Source organism: Microtus oregoni, unplaced genomic scaffold, assembly GCF_018167655.1.
Source record: "Microtus oregoni isolate MIOR12 unplaced genomic scaffold, Mior012 000021F_ref0000039, whole genome shotgun sequence".
NCBI classification, from domain to species: Eukaryota; Metazoa; Chordata; class Mammalia; order Rodentia; family Cricetidae; genus Microtus; species Microtus oregoni.
Genome location: NW_024543080.1, coordinates 8708460 through 8725833, shown reverse-complemented (window position 1 = coordinate 8725833; position 17374 = coordinate 8708460). Strand labels below are relative to the sequence as shown.

At 41.6% G+C, this 17374-nt stretch overlaps 1 protein-coding gene across 4 annotated transcripts in view; it reads left to right on the top strand.

Annotated features, from left to right (window-relative positions):
• Positions 1–17374, top strand: part of Slc4a4 (solute carrier family 4 member 4) — a 331040-nt gene that overhangs the window by 208431 nt on the left and 105235 nt on the right. For all 4 annotated transcript variants that reach the window (XM_041671195.1, XM_041671197.1, XM_041671196.1 and 1 more), the window contains 2 exons: positions 9764–9921; positions 16561–16648. In XM_041671195.1, coding sequence (XP_041527129.1) covers positions 9764–9921; positions 16561–16648 — 246 coding nt within the window. The remainder of the gene's footprint in view (positions 1–9763; positions 9922–16560; positions 16649–17374) is intronic.

The following is a 17374-nucleotide window of genomic DNA, read 5'->3' as shown; positions in this document are numbered from 1 at the left end:
ATGATTTTTAAAGGTTATTCATGCAGATGGTTCAGCTCTGGTTTGTTACATGAAAGGCTCAGAGAGTTTTAGGTCAAGAGCTTCTAAAATTCAGGTTGTCAAATATATCAGTGAGACGTGTAAGAAGTTTACCAGACAGTGACCTGGGCAGACGGTCTGTGTTCAAATCCTGACTTAGTCACTTAGTGCCCTGAGTGTAGCGGGAATGCTTACATCTTTTTGATCTCAGTCTTCTGCATCTTTAAAATAATAGAATGCATTTTTCATAAGTTATCTATAAGAATTCAATTAAAGTAACATACATATTTTAAAATTACTAAAAGCTAAATGCGTGTTGAACAGTGTTATTTTTTATATAATACGAGATACAAAATATGGCTTAGAGATTCAGATCCTTAAATGAGGTCATTGCTTGAAATTTCATCCTGTTTAGGAAATCAGACCCACTTAGTGTTCGTTATATTTAGCTTGATAGCCATTTGTAAACATGTCGCTTTGCAGTCTCATTTGCATTAATGGTGGTGAGATCTCTAAATTTGGAAAGAAAATTGTAAAATCAAATTTTCACCTTCAGGCAATTGTTTTCACTTTGAAGTTGTATTTCTTAAAAATGGAAAGACAGAAGTTGAGGAGTGTTTTACAAAGAAAGAATAGAGCCACACAGCCTCCCGGGCGCGTTGACTTAGTGGCTCTGGGTGTGCTCAGATTTTGTGTATTTTGGAACTCTCAGACCACATTGGAGATGGTAAGTGCAAGTTACATTGTAAGCGATGGTGAACAGTTTAGATTTTATGAACTCTCAGGAAAGAGCTTGTTTTACCTCCTTAGACAAGTGAGCTAAGATGATACCTGTCAAATCATAAAATATAACCAATAGGCTTTATATATTTGCTTTTTTTTCATTTTATTGATTTTTAAATTATCATTTGTTTTCTTTTGCCTTCTCTAGAGTTCATAGGATATTTTGTTTGTTTCATTTATTAGTTGTGTGTGTGTGTGTGTGTGTGTGTGTGTGTGTGTGCGTATCAGGCCCAAGACTTTGTGCTCACTAGGCATGTGTTCTATCAAGCCGTTGTGTATTGTTTTATTCTCCTTGATGTACCCACATAGATCTTTAAATCTTTGCCTTTCTGTTAAAAGACTTGTCATTAAGGCCGTGGATTTTAGTTAGTGCACCGGTTTGGCTACATTCTATATTTGAATAGCTCTAAGACGGCTATTTTGCCTTTATAATACATGGTGCTGCAATCCTACATCTTATAGTCAGTAATTTAAGATGTTATAAAGTCTTTTTGAAGCTTCCGCCTTAGAGCTTTGCCCCGTAGCTCTACTTTAAGGCTGTGGCCAATTTCTGTTTGTTTCTATTGCATACCAATCAGTTGATCTGATCCAATAATAAGCCTGGTAATTTCTGACTAAATACCACTGGGAAGAGAGTTTGCTATTACAGATGATGCTATCTTCCTTCGAATATCATTTATTTTGCTATTGGTTGACATGTAAGTTGAAATGGGCCCTGCAAGTATTTAGTGTGGTGTTGGCAGAGACTGCTTGTTCGTTTCCTGGCTGCCCAGACACAAAAGAATCACACAGAAACTGTATTAATTACAGTACTGTTTGGCCAATAGCTTAAGTGTTTCTAGCTAGCTCTTACATCTGAAATGAACCCATTTCTATTTTTCTGTGTTGTAACCCCATGGTTGTGGCCTACTGGTAAGGCTCTGCCCGGCTTCAGGCGTCTGTCTCCTGTGGCAGCTACATGGCATCTCATTGACTCTGCCTACTCATCTATCTTTTCCAGCCTGGTTATATTCTGTTAAACCATTGGCCCAAAGCAGCTTCTTTATTAGCCAATGGCAATAAAAACATATTCATAGCATACAAAGGGAAATCCCACATCAGTTTGGAATCATACTCACAGGTAGCTGTGTCTCTATGCAGTGAACTAAATATATAACTACTAATTTCCAACAGCCATACAGAATCTAAGTTATGAGAACACCTAGGTTCATAGTCACTATTGTGGCAGAGTCATATAACTGAGTCCATGACACAGAGACAGTCTCCTAATCAGTCACATAGACGAACATCTGGAGTTGTTTCTTTCCAGTCTGTTGCTTTGCTCTAAGAGAAAGCAACGAATGTGCCCATTTTTAGGGCACTTCTCCGCAGGTAATGGGCAGAGGCAGAACACGGTAAAATGATTAGACCGTAGGGATTTTTTTTGTCATTACAATTAATTTTTCCATAGAGTGAGTAGATGTATTCTCAGAGAACACAATAATTCACACATGACGGTCATGCCTAGGTTTTCCCCCATTCTTTGGTATTCCTTAAGTGTTAAATTTCTGAAAAAGACAATTATAACATAGTATATTAGGCTTTTCTTAAGAATATCCCAGTGGGATGCAAATGCAGGGTGATTATATATATATATATATTTCTTTTAAAGCAAGGTTTAAGGTTTGATTGAAAAGAGGTATTCTGACAAGTATGCCATGATAATATGGCAAGTGGAGAAAATCAGAAGCAAACAGCAGGCACGGTAACTACCTGGCCACTGCACAGAAATCATCTACAGGGAAGGATGTGGTACCAGGGTCATGGACAATGATGTTGAACTTGCCAGGTGATTTTGTTTAGGGAAGAATTGCAGCTAGAAATTCCCGAAAGAAAACAAAACAATAACCTGAAAACAAGAAAATGAGGACAGAAAGAAAAACATTAATAGCAATTCCAAGAATAATTTTTTTGCATGGATAGACAGGACAGTTTCAGTATGTGGACTCGAGGAGGAGTAAGTTGAGAAACCACACTTTCCTAGATGTAATATTTTAAGGCAATAATGGTGGGGGATAAAAAGGAAGGTTTTGTTTGTTTGTTTGTTTTTGGTTTTGGTTATGGTTTCTGATTTTTTGAAACAGGGTTTCTCTGTTGCTTTGGAGCCTGTCCTGGAACTAGCTCTTGTAGACCAGGCTGGCCTTGAACTCACAGAAATCCACCTGCCTCTGCCTCCCGAGTGTTGGGATTAAAGGCGTGCACCACTACCCCCTGGCAAAAAAGAAATGTTTTCATACCCTCCACTTTTCAGAGGATGTGGTTGGTGGGATCTGTTCAGAGGTTATGTGTTAGGGTGAGCACGGGGCAAAGGGAGTTCCAGGGCCTGCTGTTCATCAGTGGTTATAATGAAGAGTGATTAGGGTTACATTTGATGGATGCCATCTGCGAAACTTAACTATTGAAACAACTTTTCCTTCAAGAGGATAGGAAAACCCAAGCTCTGAGTGGTGAGTGAAAATTTGACCGATTCAGTGAGCTGTGGGCTGCTGTCCTTTGTGAATGAACCCTGTTCCCATCTTGGAGCAGATCCGTCATTACGCCATGTCTACACTTTCTTCTGCATTATTCCTTTCAGAACTTCCAGTCTCTTGGCATCCCTGTGCCATATTCACTACCTTCTTAAAAATCACCGTAACAGGAAGGATGCTTAAGAAAGAGTAAGCATTCCTAGCAGACAAGCTGTAGAGGTCTAAGAAATTGGGCAAGATCTTACTATGGAGGAAAGAATACATTAAAAGCTAACTCAAAGTATGCACACATCTGGATGCACTGCTCATATTAAAATCTGGCAGAGAGAGAGAGAGAGACAGAGAGAGAGAGAGAGAGAGAGATCGCAGAATTGCTGAGCTAGCCAAAGTATATTTTGGTGATTGTAGCTCCAAAGACAGCTGTTTGGAATTCGTTTCTGTGAAATCAAGGTTAGCTAAAGGGATTTCTCTGCAGTGTGTGTGTTCTTGTATTTGACCCCTGCATACACTCCAGCCAGGGCATTCCCTCAGAGAAACAACTAATGACCTATAAGGAAGGAATGTGTCAGACTTTGTCTTTGGAATTCAATCCAGATGATTTTATTGGGAGACTTTCAGCCCAATTTTTAAGCCTTGCATTTTGTTCTTTTTCTCCTGGTCTGTTATTGCCTTCCGTGATGCCTTACTGTTTAATATGTGCAATTTTCTCTTAGTCTTTTATGATTGTTCAAAGTTTATTGTATGTATCAGCCCGGAATTGGCTTTCATATTTCAGCCATTACATTTTCCTTTATCAGATATTGTTGCATCCCTTAAAAAGATACCATGTGAGTCAGTACTGGATAAGTCAATAGCATGGGGTAGATTTTTTAACTTTGACTCAGAGAGGCACCTTCCTTGAACCTTGTGACTGGGTGTGTTTACTGTGTTTTGTGACTTCCACTGTACAATAACTTTCACGCTCTTTATGTGTCTTCTTTCAGTACAGCTATTTCTGAATCTGCTTCTTCGTGGCAGTGTGAATTTCAGGAGGGTGGGATCTGTCTGTTCCCCACAGTGCTTGCCATTATGCTCTGAGTGTTGCAGGCATCTAGACATTTTGAATAAGAGAGTGGGGTTGGATGAAAGAGGAAAGCTTTTCTATCCAAGGCAACATTTTGTGACTGGATCTCATACCACAATATGCTACATCTTCTCGCGGGAGATGAAGCCCACAGGCTTATTAATGTTGCTAAGATTGGCTGTGGTGCAGAAGCCTTTTCAGTTTTATGTAACCCGGTACTCCTCAGCTCATCTGTCAGACACACTGTTGGAGCTGGGCTCTTCCAAAGTTGTGGAAGCCTGAAGGGGGATTCAGTGGCTTCCTAACTGGGGCAGGTTTCTTAGAGGGGCTGCAGGCCTGAAAAACTGGGACTAGGGCCGCGGCTCTCGTTCTCTCCACCCATTTCTCTCCAGCTTTTGTGTGGCTTTTGATTCTGACCTCACCTTTCCCTCGGATGATGGTCCTGAGACCTTCCTTCCAGCCTGGTAGGGCACAACCACTACTAATGGCAGGATATTGATTTTAACACACCTAAATACAAGTTTTGTAACAAAAGCATTCTTTTTTCTCATGTGGATCATGCATATATCCTTTTTTTCAGTCGTTCTTGTTAGGAAAGGACTATATTAACAGTAGCCCATATCGAGGCCTTTTGTTTACCTTTGTGGCCTGATGGGACATGACTGACTGACTTCCTAAAGAAAGAGGAGGCCTGCATAGATGACTCACTGGTTAAACACTTTCTGTAGAAGCATGAGGTCTAGAGTTTTGAGCCAAAGAGGTGGGTGTGGGAGCCCACTTATCATTCCTCCCCAGGAGGCTCAGAGGGGGGATTACCAGAGTAAGTTGGCTAGTGAGACTAGCCAAGTTGGCATAATCTGGATTTTATTGAAAGATCAAACTAAGGGAGAGAGTTGAATGGATTATATGGATGAACAACGTCAGCCTCTGCCCCACACACGCACACCCTTAAATGCCCATATACATGGAAACAAACACATATACACTGCACACACACACCCTTAAATGCCCATATACAAGGAAACAAACACATATATGCATGCACATAGATATCTGAACCAGAAAAAAGTTAAAATATGAACAAAAGGAAGGGAAAGGAGAAGGGTGGAAATAATGAATAAAATAATGCTTTTATTCATTCAGCAGCTGTTAACCTTTCTTCTTAGGTTCTCTTCGAGGCTTAGGGAACCCAATGCTGAGCACATTAGATGACCATTTCACTCTAGGGAGCTGATATCGTGGTGGGGAGGTAGGTAGTGAAGATTAGAGGTCCATATGGTAGGTTCAATAAGTACAGAGAACAGCAGTCAAGGCAGGGAGAGGAAGGAGGAATGTTTGTGGAGAGAGGAAGTTGACGCTCTACTCACATGAGTAGGGAACCTCTCTCTACTGAGAGAGGGGCTTGTAGTATATACTGAAGGGAGCCTTCTGAGGAAGGGAGCCCTGCAGACCTTCTGGTAGAGGGAAACAGCAGCTGTGATGTAAGGGCGTGTGCTGAGCAGGCTGGGGGCATGTGGATGAGCACACGGAATGGTTGCTACCGCAAAGACCAGGAGAAAATGGAAGGAAATCAGCACTTGGGGCTTCTGGCCTCTAGATGATGCTAGGGCTTGGGAGTTCTCTTGATGAAATGGCAGCCAATAGAGGGTGCTGAGGTATGGGGATGAAATGGCCTGGCTCCCGACACACCTGTTTTGACTGCCTTCATTAATTGTTGGGGAACAGAGGGAGAAAATGGCAAGCCAGGAAGGAAGTCAATGCCACAGTGAATGATCACAGTATGGACGGGGGGGCGGGGCAGTGAGATTCTAGGTATAATGTGTTTGTAGAACTAGCAGGATTTGCGATAGAATGAACTTGAATGTGAAAGAAAGAGAAGGGTTGAAGATGGAGCAAAGTCTTGGGTCTGAGGTATAGAAAGAAGAACGGGATTGCTGTTGAATAGCTGTTCGGTGAAGAGCGCAAGAAGGACTGGCAGGGTCTGGACTGGGATGGAGGGGGGAGGCTGTTAGAAAGGTTCGTTTTGGATCTGTGGAATGGGGATATGTGTTAGAGTTCAAATGGAGGTGTTGGGGGTCTGGCTGAAGATACGTATCTGTGAGTCATCAGCGCATAGGTGAATTTTAGAAGCATGAGACTCGATAAGATCACCCAAGGAGTGTGTTCAGATAGGAAAGATTCATCTAGGGGCTGAATTATATAGAATGCAGTAATCTTGGTGGACGGTTGGGTGTTTAGCGGGCTAGTATTCTGCATGTTTTGTGAGCTACACAGTTGTTGCAGTTGAGCCCTAAAAGCTTCTGTAACTTCTCTGGACAGTTTAATGGTCTATTGATCTGATTTTCATTGCTACAGAATCCATTTCTCCCGCTCTTAGTATTTATTACAAATGAATTATGTGTAAAATGGCTATTGAGTTTATTCCCAATGGGCTGCTCTTACCTTCCTCGAAACATCCAACATAAGTATGATTCAGAAATGATTGCTGAATTTCCAAGGAAGTGGGCTGAGATGGTAGAGCAAGCTGTGTTCAGACAGCCATAAGTACAGTAACCACAGGGGATTGCAGTCAGCATGCCTGGCTACTTGTAGTCACGAGTCTAAAGAAGAGAATGGGTGTGCAGTCAGATGCTTCTGTGCGTTGTGTTCTGTGTCCATAAAGAAGGCCTATTTTGGAAAGAGTTTGAGGCTTTATTTTGCCTGTGTGTGGCCCACTCAGCCATACTCCCATCTGCTTTGTATGATTCGTTAACTTCCTAGGTGATAAGAATTTTGACTGCCTGATGGTAGTATGTGGCTGCTGTTTTCATATCTGTGTTTAAAAAGTACTTAAAAAATAATGGGGTTTCATTATCTTTTCATTATCTGTGCCATTGTCCTTTGCCTGTATGCAGCCTCCTTTCTTCCTGTCTTTCCTCCTTCTTGGTGGTCTCTTCCCATCCCCTAACAACCTCTCTTTGTGCTTTCGTGGCATTATCTCGCATATATGTATATGTATCTGTGTCTATGAAATCCCTATGTGCATTTGACAGAAGATGCAGTGATCTGTCTTCCTCCTTTTATGGCCTCTGAGTCCCTCTCTCCCTTCATCTAGACCTTGTCCTTATTATATTTTTCATTGTATTTTTATATGCATGTATGCATATGTGTGTATAAAATTTACATCAAGATCACATATATGAGATGTGAAAGAAAGCATGTTGTATTTGTATTCAGAATCTTATTTCTTTCAGTTAGCAAGTATCTTTAGTTTGGTACAGCTTTCTTATAAATAGCATTATAATATAATTTTAATACAGTTTATGTGTGCTGAGTGGTAGATGTTTTGGAAAATTCCATACAGCCTAGTGTAACTGTGTTGCTGATATCTGAGGATATGCACTCTGCTTTGCCCTGTCTGTATATTTATTTGGATTCCTAGTGTCTTGGTCCTAGCTTTTTTGCTATCTGACCTCAGGATTGCCTTCGCACACGGTGGTGATGAAGGTGATGGAGGGTCTAGAGCACTAGAGATCTGTTTCCCTGCCATATATTTTCCCCAGTTAAGAAACTCTTAAGTAGAGGTTGGAAGGAAAATGTTGACACAGCCTTCTTACTAATTGGGGATATTGAGCCATGCCTGCCTCTTCCCGTCTTAGCAATAATCTAAGCTCACTGGTGCTTTTGACTTGAAGGGTAAGACGTGTATAATGGGTTAAAAGTGTTTATCAGAACACTTTTTGTGTGGTCTTTTCAAGTTCTTATCTTTATCCATCCATTATTGCTGGAGTAATTCCCTTGAACGTATTAGACAAGCTTTCAGATCGACTGTATCCATCAGCCTTCTCTGAGAGAGAAAATGGCTTCACACTCCCCTTCATCCTCCAAACCCTTCCCTCCCCCTCACCGCCAGCTCACTTTTGGTTCACAGCAGAAATACGAATCCTCAGAAGCCCTCGTCCCCACCTATCTAGTCTCTCGAATCACCCACGTTCAAACTCATCCAGTCTTTCTTGGGAGGATTGTAAGCTGTGCTCCTGTGTACAGTTGATTCCCCTATCTGTGATGCGAATACCACCCCTGCTCGGTAGTTCCAGGATGTTTGGTTTGCAGTTATTTTTGTAGTTATTCTCCACCGTTCCTATAGCAGCAATCTGCCTCCATTAGCTCACTCTGTTCACTTCTACAGGGCTGAGATAGCCACACTTTTAAACTTATTTCTATTTGGACTCCCTTCCATTGAGCCCCCTGGGGCTCATCTTTTCTTTGTAGCATTAGTTTTTAACATCACGGTCTGTGCTCCGTGATTCACATTGTTCAGTTGGCTCCCTGATTCCCACTGTCCCTACTCTTATCAAGACTTCCCAGCATGGCAGTTGTGCCAGGTTCTTTGATCCACTCTAACATGTCACCGTTTTGGAACCTCCCCTAGCCTCGGATGCAGCTGCTAATCCTGGTTATTTATTTCAGCCTTTCCTCTCTGGCCGTTGGCACAGCCGTAACTTTCCTCTTCTTCCCCATTATTTTCCGCAGTGCTTTCTGTCTCTATGAAGAAGGAAAAGTCGCTCAGGGTCTGGGACTTGGTGCTCCTTGCAGTCTATACACAGTCTATAATATGCTGGGGTTGTATTATTCTCTTCTGTGGCCTTCAACACCATGGCTCCCAAGTCATGTTCAGATTATGTAGGAGACATCTTCTTACCTACTTAAACTCTTTCCTACGGCCTTCAGTGACCCATGTCATGTTCCCCATTGTACATGCAGCTTCGTCGTCTCGTCTTGTCTCCTCGTTGCTTGTTAGCTTCCCACTCTCGACTTCTTACTTTCTTAGCCACCAACTTCTTTCCTGTTCGGAGGCTTTCCGTTATTCCATCACTTGTATGGTGATTCAGTCTAGGTCTTTGCACATGGCTTATACCCTTTCTCCACTGTCAAATGTCTTTCTTCAGAAGCCTTCCTTGACAGTGCTGAGAAATAGTACTTTCTTATATATCCCATTTTCCTTCTTAGTACTTATCATTAATTCAAATCATATTTTATGTCCCCCAAAGTAATATGAACCTAATAGGGGATAGGGAATGAGTCTTTCTTTCCTGCTAGCCCTCTGACTTAGATCATTGTCAGTAAATTCTCAGTAGTGTATTGAGTGACTGAATAAATCGATTAATGGAGGTATGTTGCATACTAATATATGTGTGTGTATAATATATATCCCATGTTATTGCATCTTCAGTATTTTTTGAAGGGACAGATAAATGTTTACTATAATGTAATGATTAATCGTAATATAAAAGTGTCTGGCCAAGTGTGAAGACCCATTTGAAGAGATATCCTATGAGGAATGAATATGATATATTTTCTTCCTCTTCTCTCTCTTGAAATAAATTGTATTTTCTTGGCCCTTCCCATGCAGCTGAAGAATAAATTTATGAAAAAGCTGCCACGTGATGCAGAAGCTTCCAACGTGCTCGTCGGGGAGGTTGATTTCTTGGATACTCCCTTCATTGCCTTTGTTCGGCTCCAGCAGGCTGTCATGCTGGGTGCCCTGACTGAGGTCCCTGTGCCCACCAGGTAAGCTGCTCTCCCACCCCCAGGGGTCACAGGGTGGAAAGTGTTCTTCCTTTAGGTTAATACACTCAGTGCATGAGAGAGGTTTCCTTTGAAACAGTGCCTAACTGTTTATGCATTATGCTCTCAAATTCCATGTTACTTGACTAGTAATAATAATGGCAGTTATATTAACTGATTGGCCCATGTGCTAGTTTCTCCTTGTGGGCCATTATTTTAGTATGCAAACTCCAGTATTCGTATTTAACAGATGGATACAGTGGGCCTTAATACTTTTCCACATTGATACAATTAGTAAATGGTTCAGAGGACACAGATATTTTCATTTCCTCTGTCTTACCAGAAAATTTTTGCTGGGCTCACACAAATAGATGGACCAACACGTAGATGCATATACATATGTAAATATAGACGCGTGTAGAATGTGTCATCTCTCCAAAGATTTAAATTTGCACACGTTACGTTAAGCAAGCCATTGTGCAGGTATCGTGTTTATGTCACAATCACATCTCAGTCTGCTGCTCTGTACACTAGAAGTCATCCTGTTGTCTGTCTTAGGGTTGTCCTTAGTGGGTCAGCTGCTTGACCAAAGCACATGATGAGCTGGAGAGACACTAATGCCTCACTTAGACTTGTCCCGAGAAGGATGTTAAGGAGGAATTCGTAGTTTCAGATTGACATCTGGAAGTCACTGCCAGTTTGGGGGAGGACTGTGCTTCCTATGAATCCCAGGGCAGAGTTAGGCGACTTCTTTTCTACATGTGAACAGGAAGGGCTGTGGATCCCCCCCAGTGGACTCAGACGGTCTGAGCATGGTTAACCAACAGTGACGAGAGGTTCAAGGTTTGTTCTGAGCCAGGTTAGGAAGGAAATGAGAAGCCAGTGTCTTGAAGCCCTTTCAGTTCAGCCTCTCTTTCTGATCACGAGGACGAACCCTCCCACTCATCGTTTTTAAATACCTGGGGCAGACGTTGGCTGTGTAGCGTTGGAAAGGAGGCCATCACAGCTGTGCAATTAATGGGATTATTGTGATTGGTGTTTTCTGTAACATTCCAGCGGAGCCTTGCAGTTCTCTCTGAGCAATCACCTGGCAAGCCGCTGACTCAGAGGATGGCCGGGGGCCAGCTTGGTGCCCCAGTGGCTTTCTGATGTCTCTGCACTAACCTTTGTGGGGCTTGAAAGAGAAGACATGCCGAGAAATGTTCAAGAAAATTGCTCTTACCTTTTCGTTTTTATTACTTTTTTTTGTTTAGAAACTACAAATGAAAAACATTTGAAAGGCCTTTTGTCTAACAGTGATCCACATACACAAAGTTTGAAGCTATGACTGTTTGTGTGTCTCTTATCATCCCCTCCTGTCTGCCTCATTTTTTTTCTTCGTTCTTTTCTGTACCAGAGGGAGGTATTAATTTAGAGCTGAAATATGGCGTCATCTGGAGAGCATGAGGAACGAAGCCATTTATTTAAGAGAAGTGAATGGGTGTAATTCAATATCATAAAACTATTTTCAGGCTGTAATCTGAAAAATATACCCTTGGATATTAATATTTTTCCAGGAAATATTTTATCTGTTTGCTGCCCTCTGAAGCACGGTAAACTGTAATCACCCAGTAGAGACTCTCCTTAGCTGTTTTGTTTTGTTCTGTTTGTTTGTGTGTTTGTGTGTGTGTATATGTATGTGTGTGTGTGTACACAATACAAGGATGTTTACAGTGGCTACACCCTGTGAAATCCAGCAAAGTCAATCCCAGGAAGAATGTATAGTCACTGTAACAGACCCAGCCTTTGCTCCTTGGTGGACTTTAGCTTGCACACGGTTCTGTTGCTCTATGGGAACATTTGAACAGTCTTTCTTTGCACATGTCTTTTCACGTTTATTTTTCTCATGTAGAGGAGAGTGATGCTGTGAGCGCTACTATTACTCTTCCTGAGGAACAGTTTTACTGCTCTGGACCCTCTCAGAAGTGAGGTTCTCCGGTCCCTTTCCTAGCTAAGCTCACAGGGTTCCTTATACTTTGTTTCTTGTGGTCCAGTGTGGCCTCTAGTTGTAGCACTGTGGCTGGGAATGGCGAGCTAACCGGGTGTCTGTGTAAAGGTGGCTTTGGCTTTTCGTGTCAAAGCAAACACAGCAGCCTTGGATGTCTGGTGTGTAGGTTGTGTTTGTGATGTTTCTAATATCTCGAAGGTGCGTTTCTTGCTGTCCACTTTATATCCATTCACAGAGACGTATATGGGAACATTTTTTTTTCTTATTACCATTTAGCTGCCTTGGAATTTGGGCAGTGGAAAGATTTGCTCTTCATGCTAGAGGGAGGACTTCACATTTCTGACATTGTGGCCAAAGCTCAGGGCAACTTCAAGAAGTATCTAGAATGGGTTATGAGAAGATACTTCAGGACAGTAAGAAGTAATAACTATAAATCAATTTTTCCCTTTTAGTTCTTGATCTAAGACTAAAGCTAGTATGTGAGCTTTAGTTATCTAAATATTATAATACTTGTCTCTATAAGTTAGCACATATTGCATGTTGTAATCACCTCATTACTATGAGAAATAGCTTGTACTCGATCATTTAACAACATTACAATATTTTAGAGAGTTCAGGACAGTGTTCCTGCTATAAATTCTGTCTGTGTCCTGCACTGAACATAAGGCAATAGTGATGGGGCGTGGTCCTCATGAGTAGATTGTGGAAGCTACAAGTTAGCCACGTCTTCCAAAGCTGCTCCTTTGATCACGGCCTATTTGTTCACTGATGTTTCAGAGAATGGAGTGAGGGATTGCTGCATGCTGGGTTCATCTAGAAATAGTTGTGATCTATCAGGAAGGGGGCACATTCCTTCTGAAAAGACCGAGTAGCTTAGGAAGACTGGCTCCTTTTCTGAGACTGTGCTCACTCTACCTGTAATTATTTTTGAATGTGAGTATAGGCCTCTGGTTTCGGCCACACATCACCTGGTGTTTCTCTCGGTTGTGAAGGATGCCGGAGGTATCTTCTGGAGGCACGATTAGTTACTTGAAAACATCACAAAAGTAGGAAGGGGACTTCTGGAGAGGACTAGGAACCATTATAAATCCAAGCTCTGACATTTGTAGTTGTGAGGGAATAGACCAAACCCAGCAACATGAGTTCACTGGTTTTTTTTCCCTGAGCTGTCAACATGGACTGTTCACTTCCAGCCACACCAATGTGATGTTTACTCCTAATTTGTTAATAAAGAAAAAGGCTTCTGGTTAAAAATAACATCTGTCCATTGACAAAAGCCAGCTTGTGTCATAAAAGGAGTTCCAGTACATTATAAAAGCTGAGTTTGGCAGGATGCACGTCCGCCGTAGAAGCTGTAACAGCTTTCACTCCTTTGATGGTGGAAGGGGGGCAGGCATTCGGCAGAGGGAGCTGCGACTTTCCAGGCTTGCTCCCAGATGTGGTTGCCTCCGGCCTTGAATCTCCCCATCTTCATTGCCACAGTGCTGTGGATTAGAAGCTGCTTCAGCTCTCTGTTCCTGCAGATGAAACTCTTAACTTACAGTGATATCCCCATGATGCACCTCTGCCCAGAGTTCCTCCTGCTGTCATTTCAGGGCATAGATCTCTGAATTCTTCCTAACTGAAATAATAAAACTTTTAACTCTGTCACCATGTTGCTTCTTCTTGGCACTTATTGATATTTTTATAATGAAGAAATGTCTTTTTTATTTTAACCTAGACACATTTCCTCCTGGGTTATTGATCTAATACAATTCACTTACTGTGGCTTATTGTTATAGTCTATATTATAGCTACCATTAGCCTACTACTTACTTTCATTCTTTGGTCTTATTGAGCAAAGACAAAGCAGTCAATGCTGTATAGAAAATGTATGCTCTTGTGCTAACTTGGTGGCTCCTTTACTCTGTCAGCTCTTAGACCTGTCCTCTGCCTAACTTTGCATTTGAGGAATATTAGTGATGTAAAGTATTTCCTCACAGAGAACACAGTATTTATTTAGGTTTTATTGACATGTTTATCAGCTGATGGCGAATCCAGGTATCAGTTTCCAACGGGTAGAGGAGGGTTCAGCAAGCTGAATTCACACGGGAGTACTAGAGAGAAGGGGGGAGATACAGTGTGATCCTGAGAAGGTTTTAATGATTGCACCTTGTCTGAAACTTTAATATTTAGATACATGGAACCAGTAAGTGGGTCAGACAAGAGAAACCCAGGAAAGATGTATTAAACAAAGAAGCCAGTGTCCCGACGTTTTTCTTTTATGCTACTATACCTGTCCATTTAGCCTAACGCTGCCATTTCTGTCATTCTGACATGGTGGTTTATAGACAGGCAAGCAGAATTGGCAAATGTAACCAGTACGAATTTAAATTTAAATTCTTTTCTTAATGGGACCTCACTTTAGTGGCTAAATATTTTTGCATGTGTTCTGCTAAGAGTAGTGACCACTCCCTTTAGGCCCATACCAAACCAAAACAGTACTTTACTATCTAGAAAAAGGACGTTGTGGTGCCTCATTGCTGTACATGGAGTGTTAACTCCAGGGGAAGAAAATTCCAAGCATCAGTGGAAGTGTTGGAAGAGCTAAAGTACAGGTCTACTAGGGATCAGTTGAGCAGACTTCAGAACTGCCAATCGCCTTTGCTGTTCCTTCACCGTGGCAACCTTTGACAGCAAGTCTCGCCTCCACCACAGGGCAGGTTCTGAGCAAATAAGCACTGGATGGTTTTATGATTGTTCTGATGACAAAAATCGGAGCACTCAAACTTTGGAGGACATTTGTTGCAATCTTAACTCCTCGTCCTTTTTATTTCCTTATCTTCTTTGGAATGGATTTTGCAACTGAAGAAAAGTCCTCATATGCTTAGGACTGTTTTAGAATCGATGGTGACATTTATTTAAATCCTTTTCTTTTTAAAGTGAGTCAGGGAACTAAATAAATGAAAGTAAAAGTCAATGAGGTAAACTGCTAAATTGTTCCTAGTGCCACCAAATCTTATCTACTCTTCCTTGTTTCTGGCTAAGTAAGAATCCACAATTCTTTTCCCAAGAGGGACCTGTGAAAACGATTACTGGATAGATTTTGTCTACTGAATCACAGCCTCAGCCCATCAGGTGTGTGTGTGTGTGTGTTTGTGTGTGTGTGTGTGTGTGTGTGTGAGAGAGAGAGAGAGAGAGAGAGAGAGAGAGAGAGAATGTGTGTGTGTGCGTGCACACACACAAAGTTGTTAGGGAGGAATGGGACATAAGATGCCCCTTCCCGCAGTCTTCCCTCTCCTGATTTTGTTTCAGTATTGGAGGTTGAACCAGCATCACTGTTTGTAGCTATGAACTCTGTCCTCAGCCCTGTCCTTTATGTGCACAAACCTTGGTCTCACCTACCATCTTCCCCACCCTCAGATTCCTTAGTGCTAAACAGGATGAGCTCTGTTTTGCAGAAGGTTGTGTGGGAATTTAAATCAGGTGGTGAATGTGCTTCGCAGGCTCTGGGAAGCTGTGCAAACATATGATGCTGTTGTGTGTGTTGTCTTCGTTTTCTCCCTGTTAGGTAAGATGTGAGCAACAGCAAGGCAGGGAGTATCCCAACGTCACCTTTTGCACATCTTTTTCTTATTCACTTACTTACCGTGTTCCTTCTTCCTCAGCGTAGACATACATCTTTACCATCCATGGTGAGCAAGGGACTACTTCCACAGTGACAGCTTCATCTCTGCTTATTTCAGGACATATTTGCTCTGGAGCAATACTTTTTATGTTACCAAGAACTTAAATTTGGAAAGGAAAGTGAGGCAGCCCCAAAGGGCTTTGAACTGTCTGTGGATGGTGCTATTTTTTTTCTTCTCTTATTTCTTTCTCCTTTTCAGTGTGGGGCTTACTTGGAAAGGTTTGGTTTTCACTGAATCCCACTCATCTGAATAGCAACACTTGCTAAAATATGAAGGAGAGCATGTATTTCAGCCCATGCTGGGTGCAGGAAAGTCTGAGAAATCAAAAAATAGACTAAGTCTTTGTAGTTAATTTGTACCATGGATCCCAAAGTCAGTAGAAATGAAGACAACAGACCATTTAAAACATCGAGATCAGCAAACTGTGACATTTATATGTAAACCTTTTCCTGCTCAATGAAGGAAAAGCTCTTAGGTTTTTGCTATGCCTTCAGATTAACTCAGTAATACTGTGTGGAAGTGGAAAAGAATGGCTTTCCTGTCCCTTAGCATCAGATTTTTCTTTATTTTAAAGGTGAGTTCTAGAGGCGAGGTAGATCACTCAATCCTGTAAAGTCTACTTTTCAAACATGAGACCTCAAATTCAGATGGCAACACCAGTGTAACAAGCCAGGTGCAGTGACGTGTACCTGCAATCCTAGGGCTGAACAAGCAGAGACAGGAGGATCCCTGGCGCTTGCTGAGCTGCTAGTCAGGCTACGTCTGTGAGCTCCAGGTTAAGCGAGGGACCCTGTCTCCAAAACTAAGGGGAAGAACTGCTCAGGAAGACAGCTGGTCTGTGGCCTCCACCGGCACACACACGCATGCATGTACTCGGGCACACGCATAATACAGAGGGTCACTACAACTGAGCTTGTCATGGATTAAGAAAACAATTTCTTCATTTAATGAAATGTTACAGCCTTTGCTTCTCTCCTTCTCCATTAGGTTCTTGTTCATTCTCTTAGGTCCAAAGGGGAAAGCCAAGTCCTACCATGAGATTGGAAGAGCCATCGCTACCTTGATGTCTGATGAGGTAGGGAAGCGGGGCAAGGGGATCCGGATCATCTTGATTGTATCTGTCTAAATTGCCAGTTGACTGCCATGGTTCATTACAGTTACGGTTATGTGGCTCTTGACAGAATGACACACAGTCATTTGTGGAAAATGAGCTCCCTTATGTAGAGTAGCTTCCAACAAGTAAGGCCTGGGTTTTGTTTTTGTATTAGAGTCTAACACAAAATGCATTTCCCTCTTTTTTTCTAAGCAAACCTATTTAGAAACTATTCTAAATTTCTTCAAAATGAAATAAATGAATATCATTTGGCTTTCCTATTTCTTGGTTGCTGTGTGATATTTTAATTCAGTTATACACTTTGGAATACTCTGAGGCACAGTAGAGCAATAATAATCAAGAGCAATTGACTGTATATTGCAAAAAAATGGCTAACAAAGAGGATTTTGAGTGTCCTCAACACCAACAGATTTTTACTGTCTGAAGCGACCAATATGCAGGTACCTTGTTACAATCCTATGGATTTTCAGTTATTAAAACTGATGTTGAAGTATTGCTGAATAAGGTCAGGGTCATCATCTTAACTTTATCTCTTAAAATGTCTAATTTATCAATTCTCTGAACTCATGTCCCTATGCTATATTATTTCAGAAATGATGACTTTTATAAAATAATGTTTAATAAATTAGGTGATACGTTTTCTTATACATCAGAATGTATTTGTTTTTATGGTTTATGTCTTCTGGG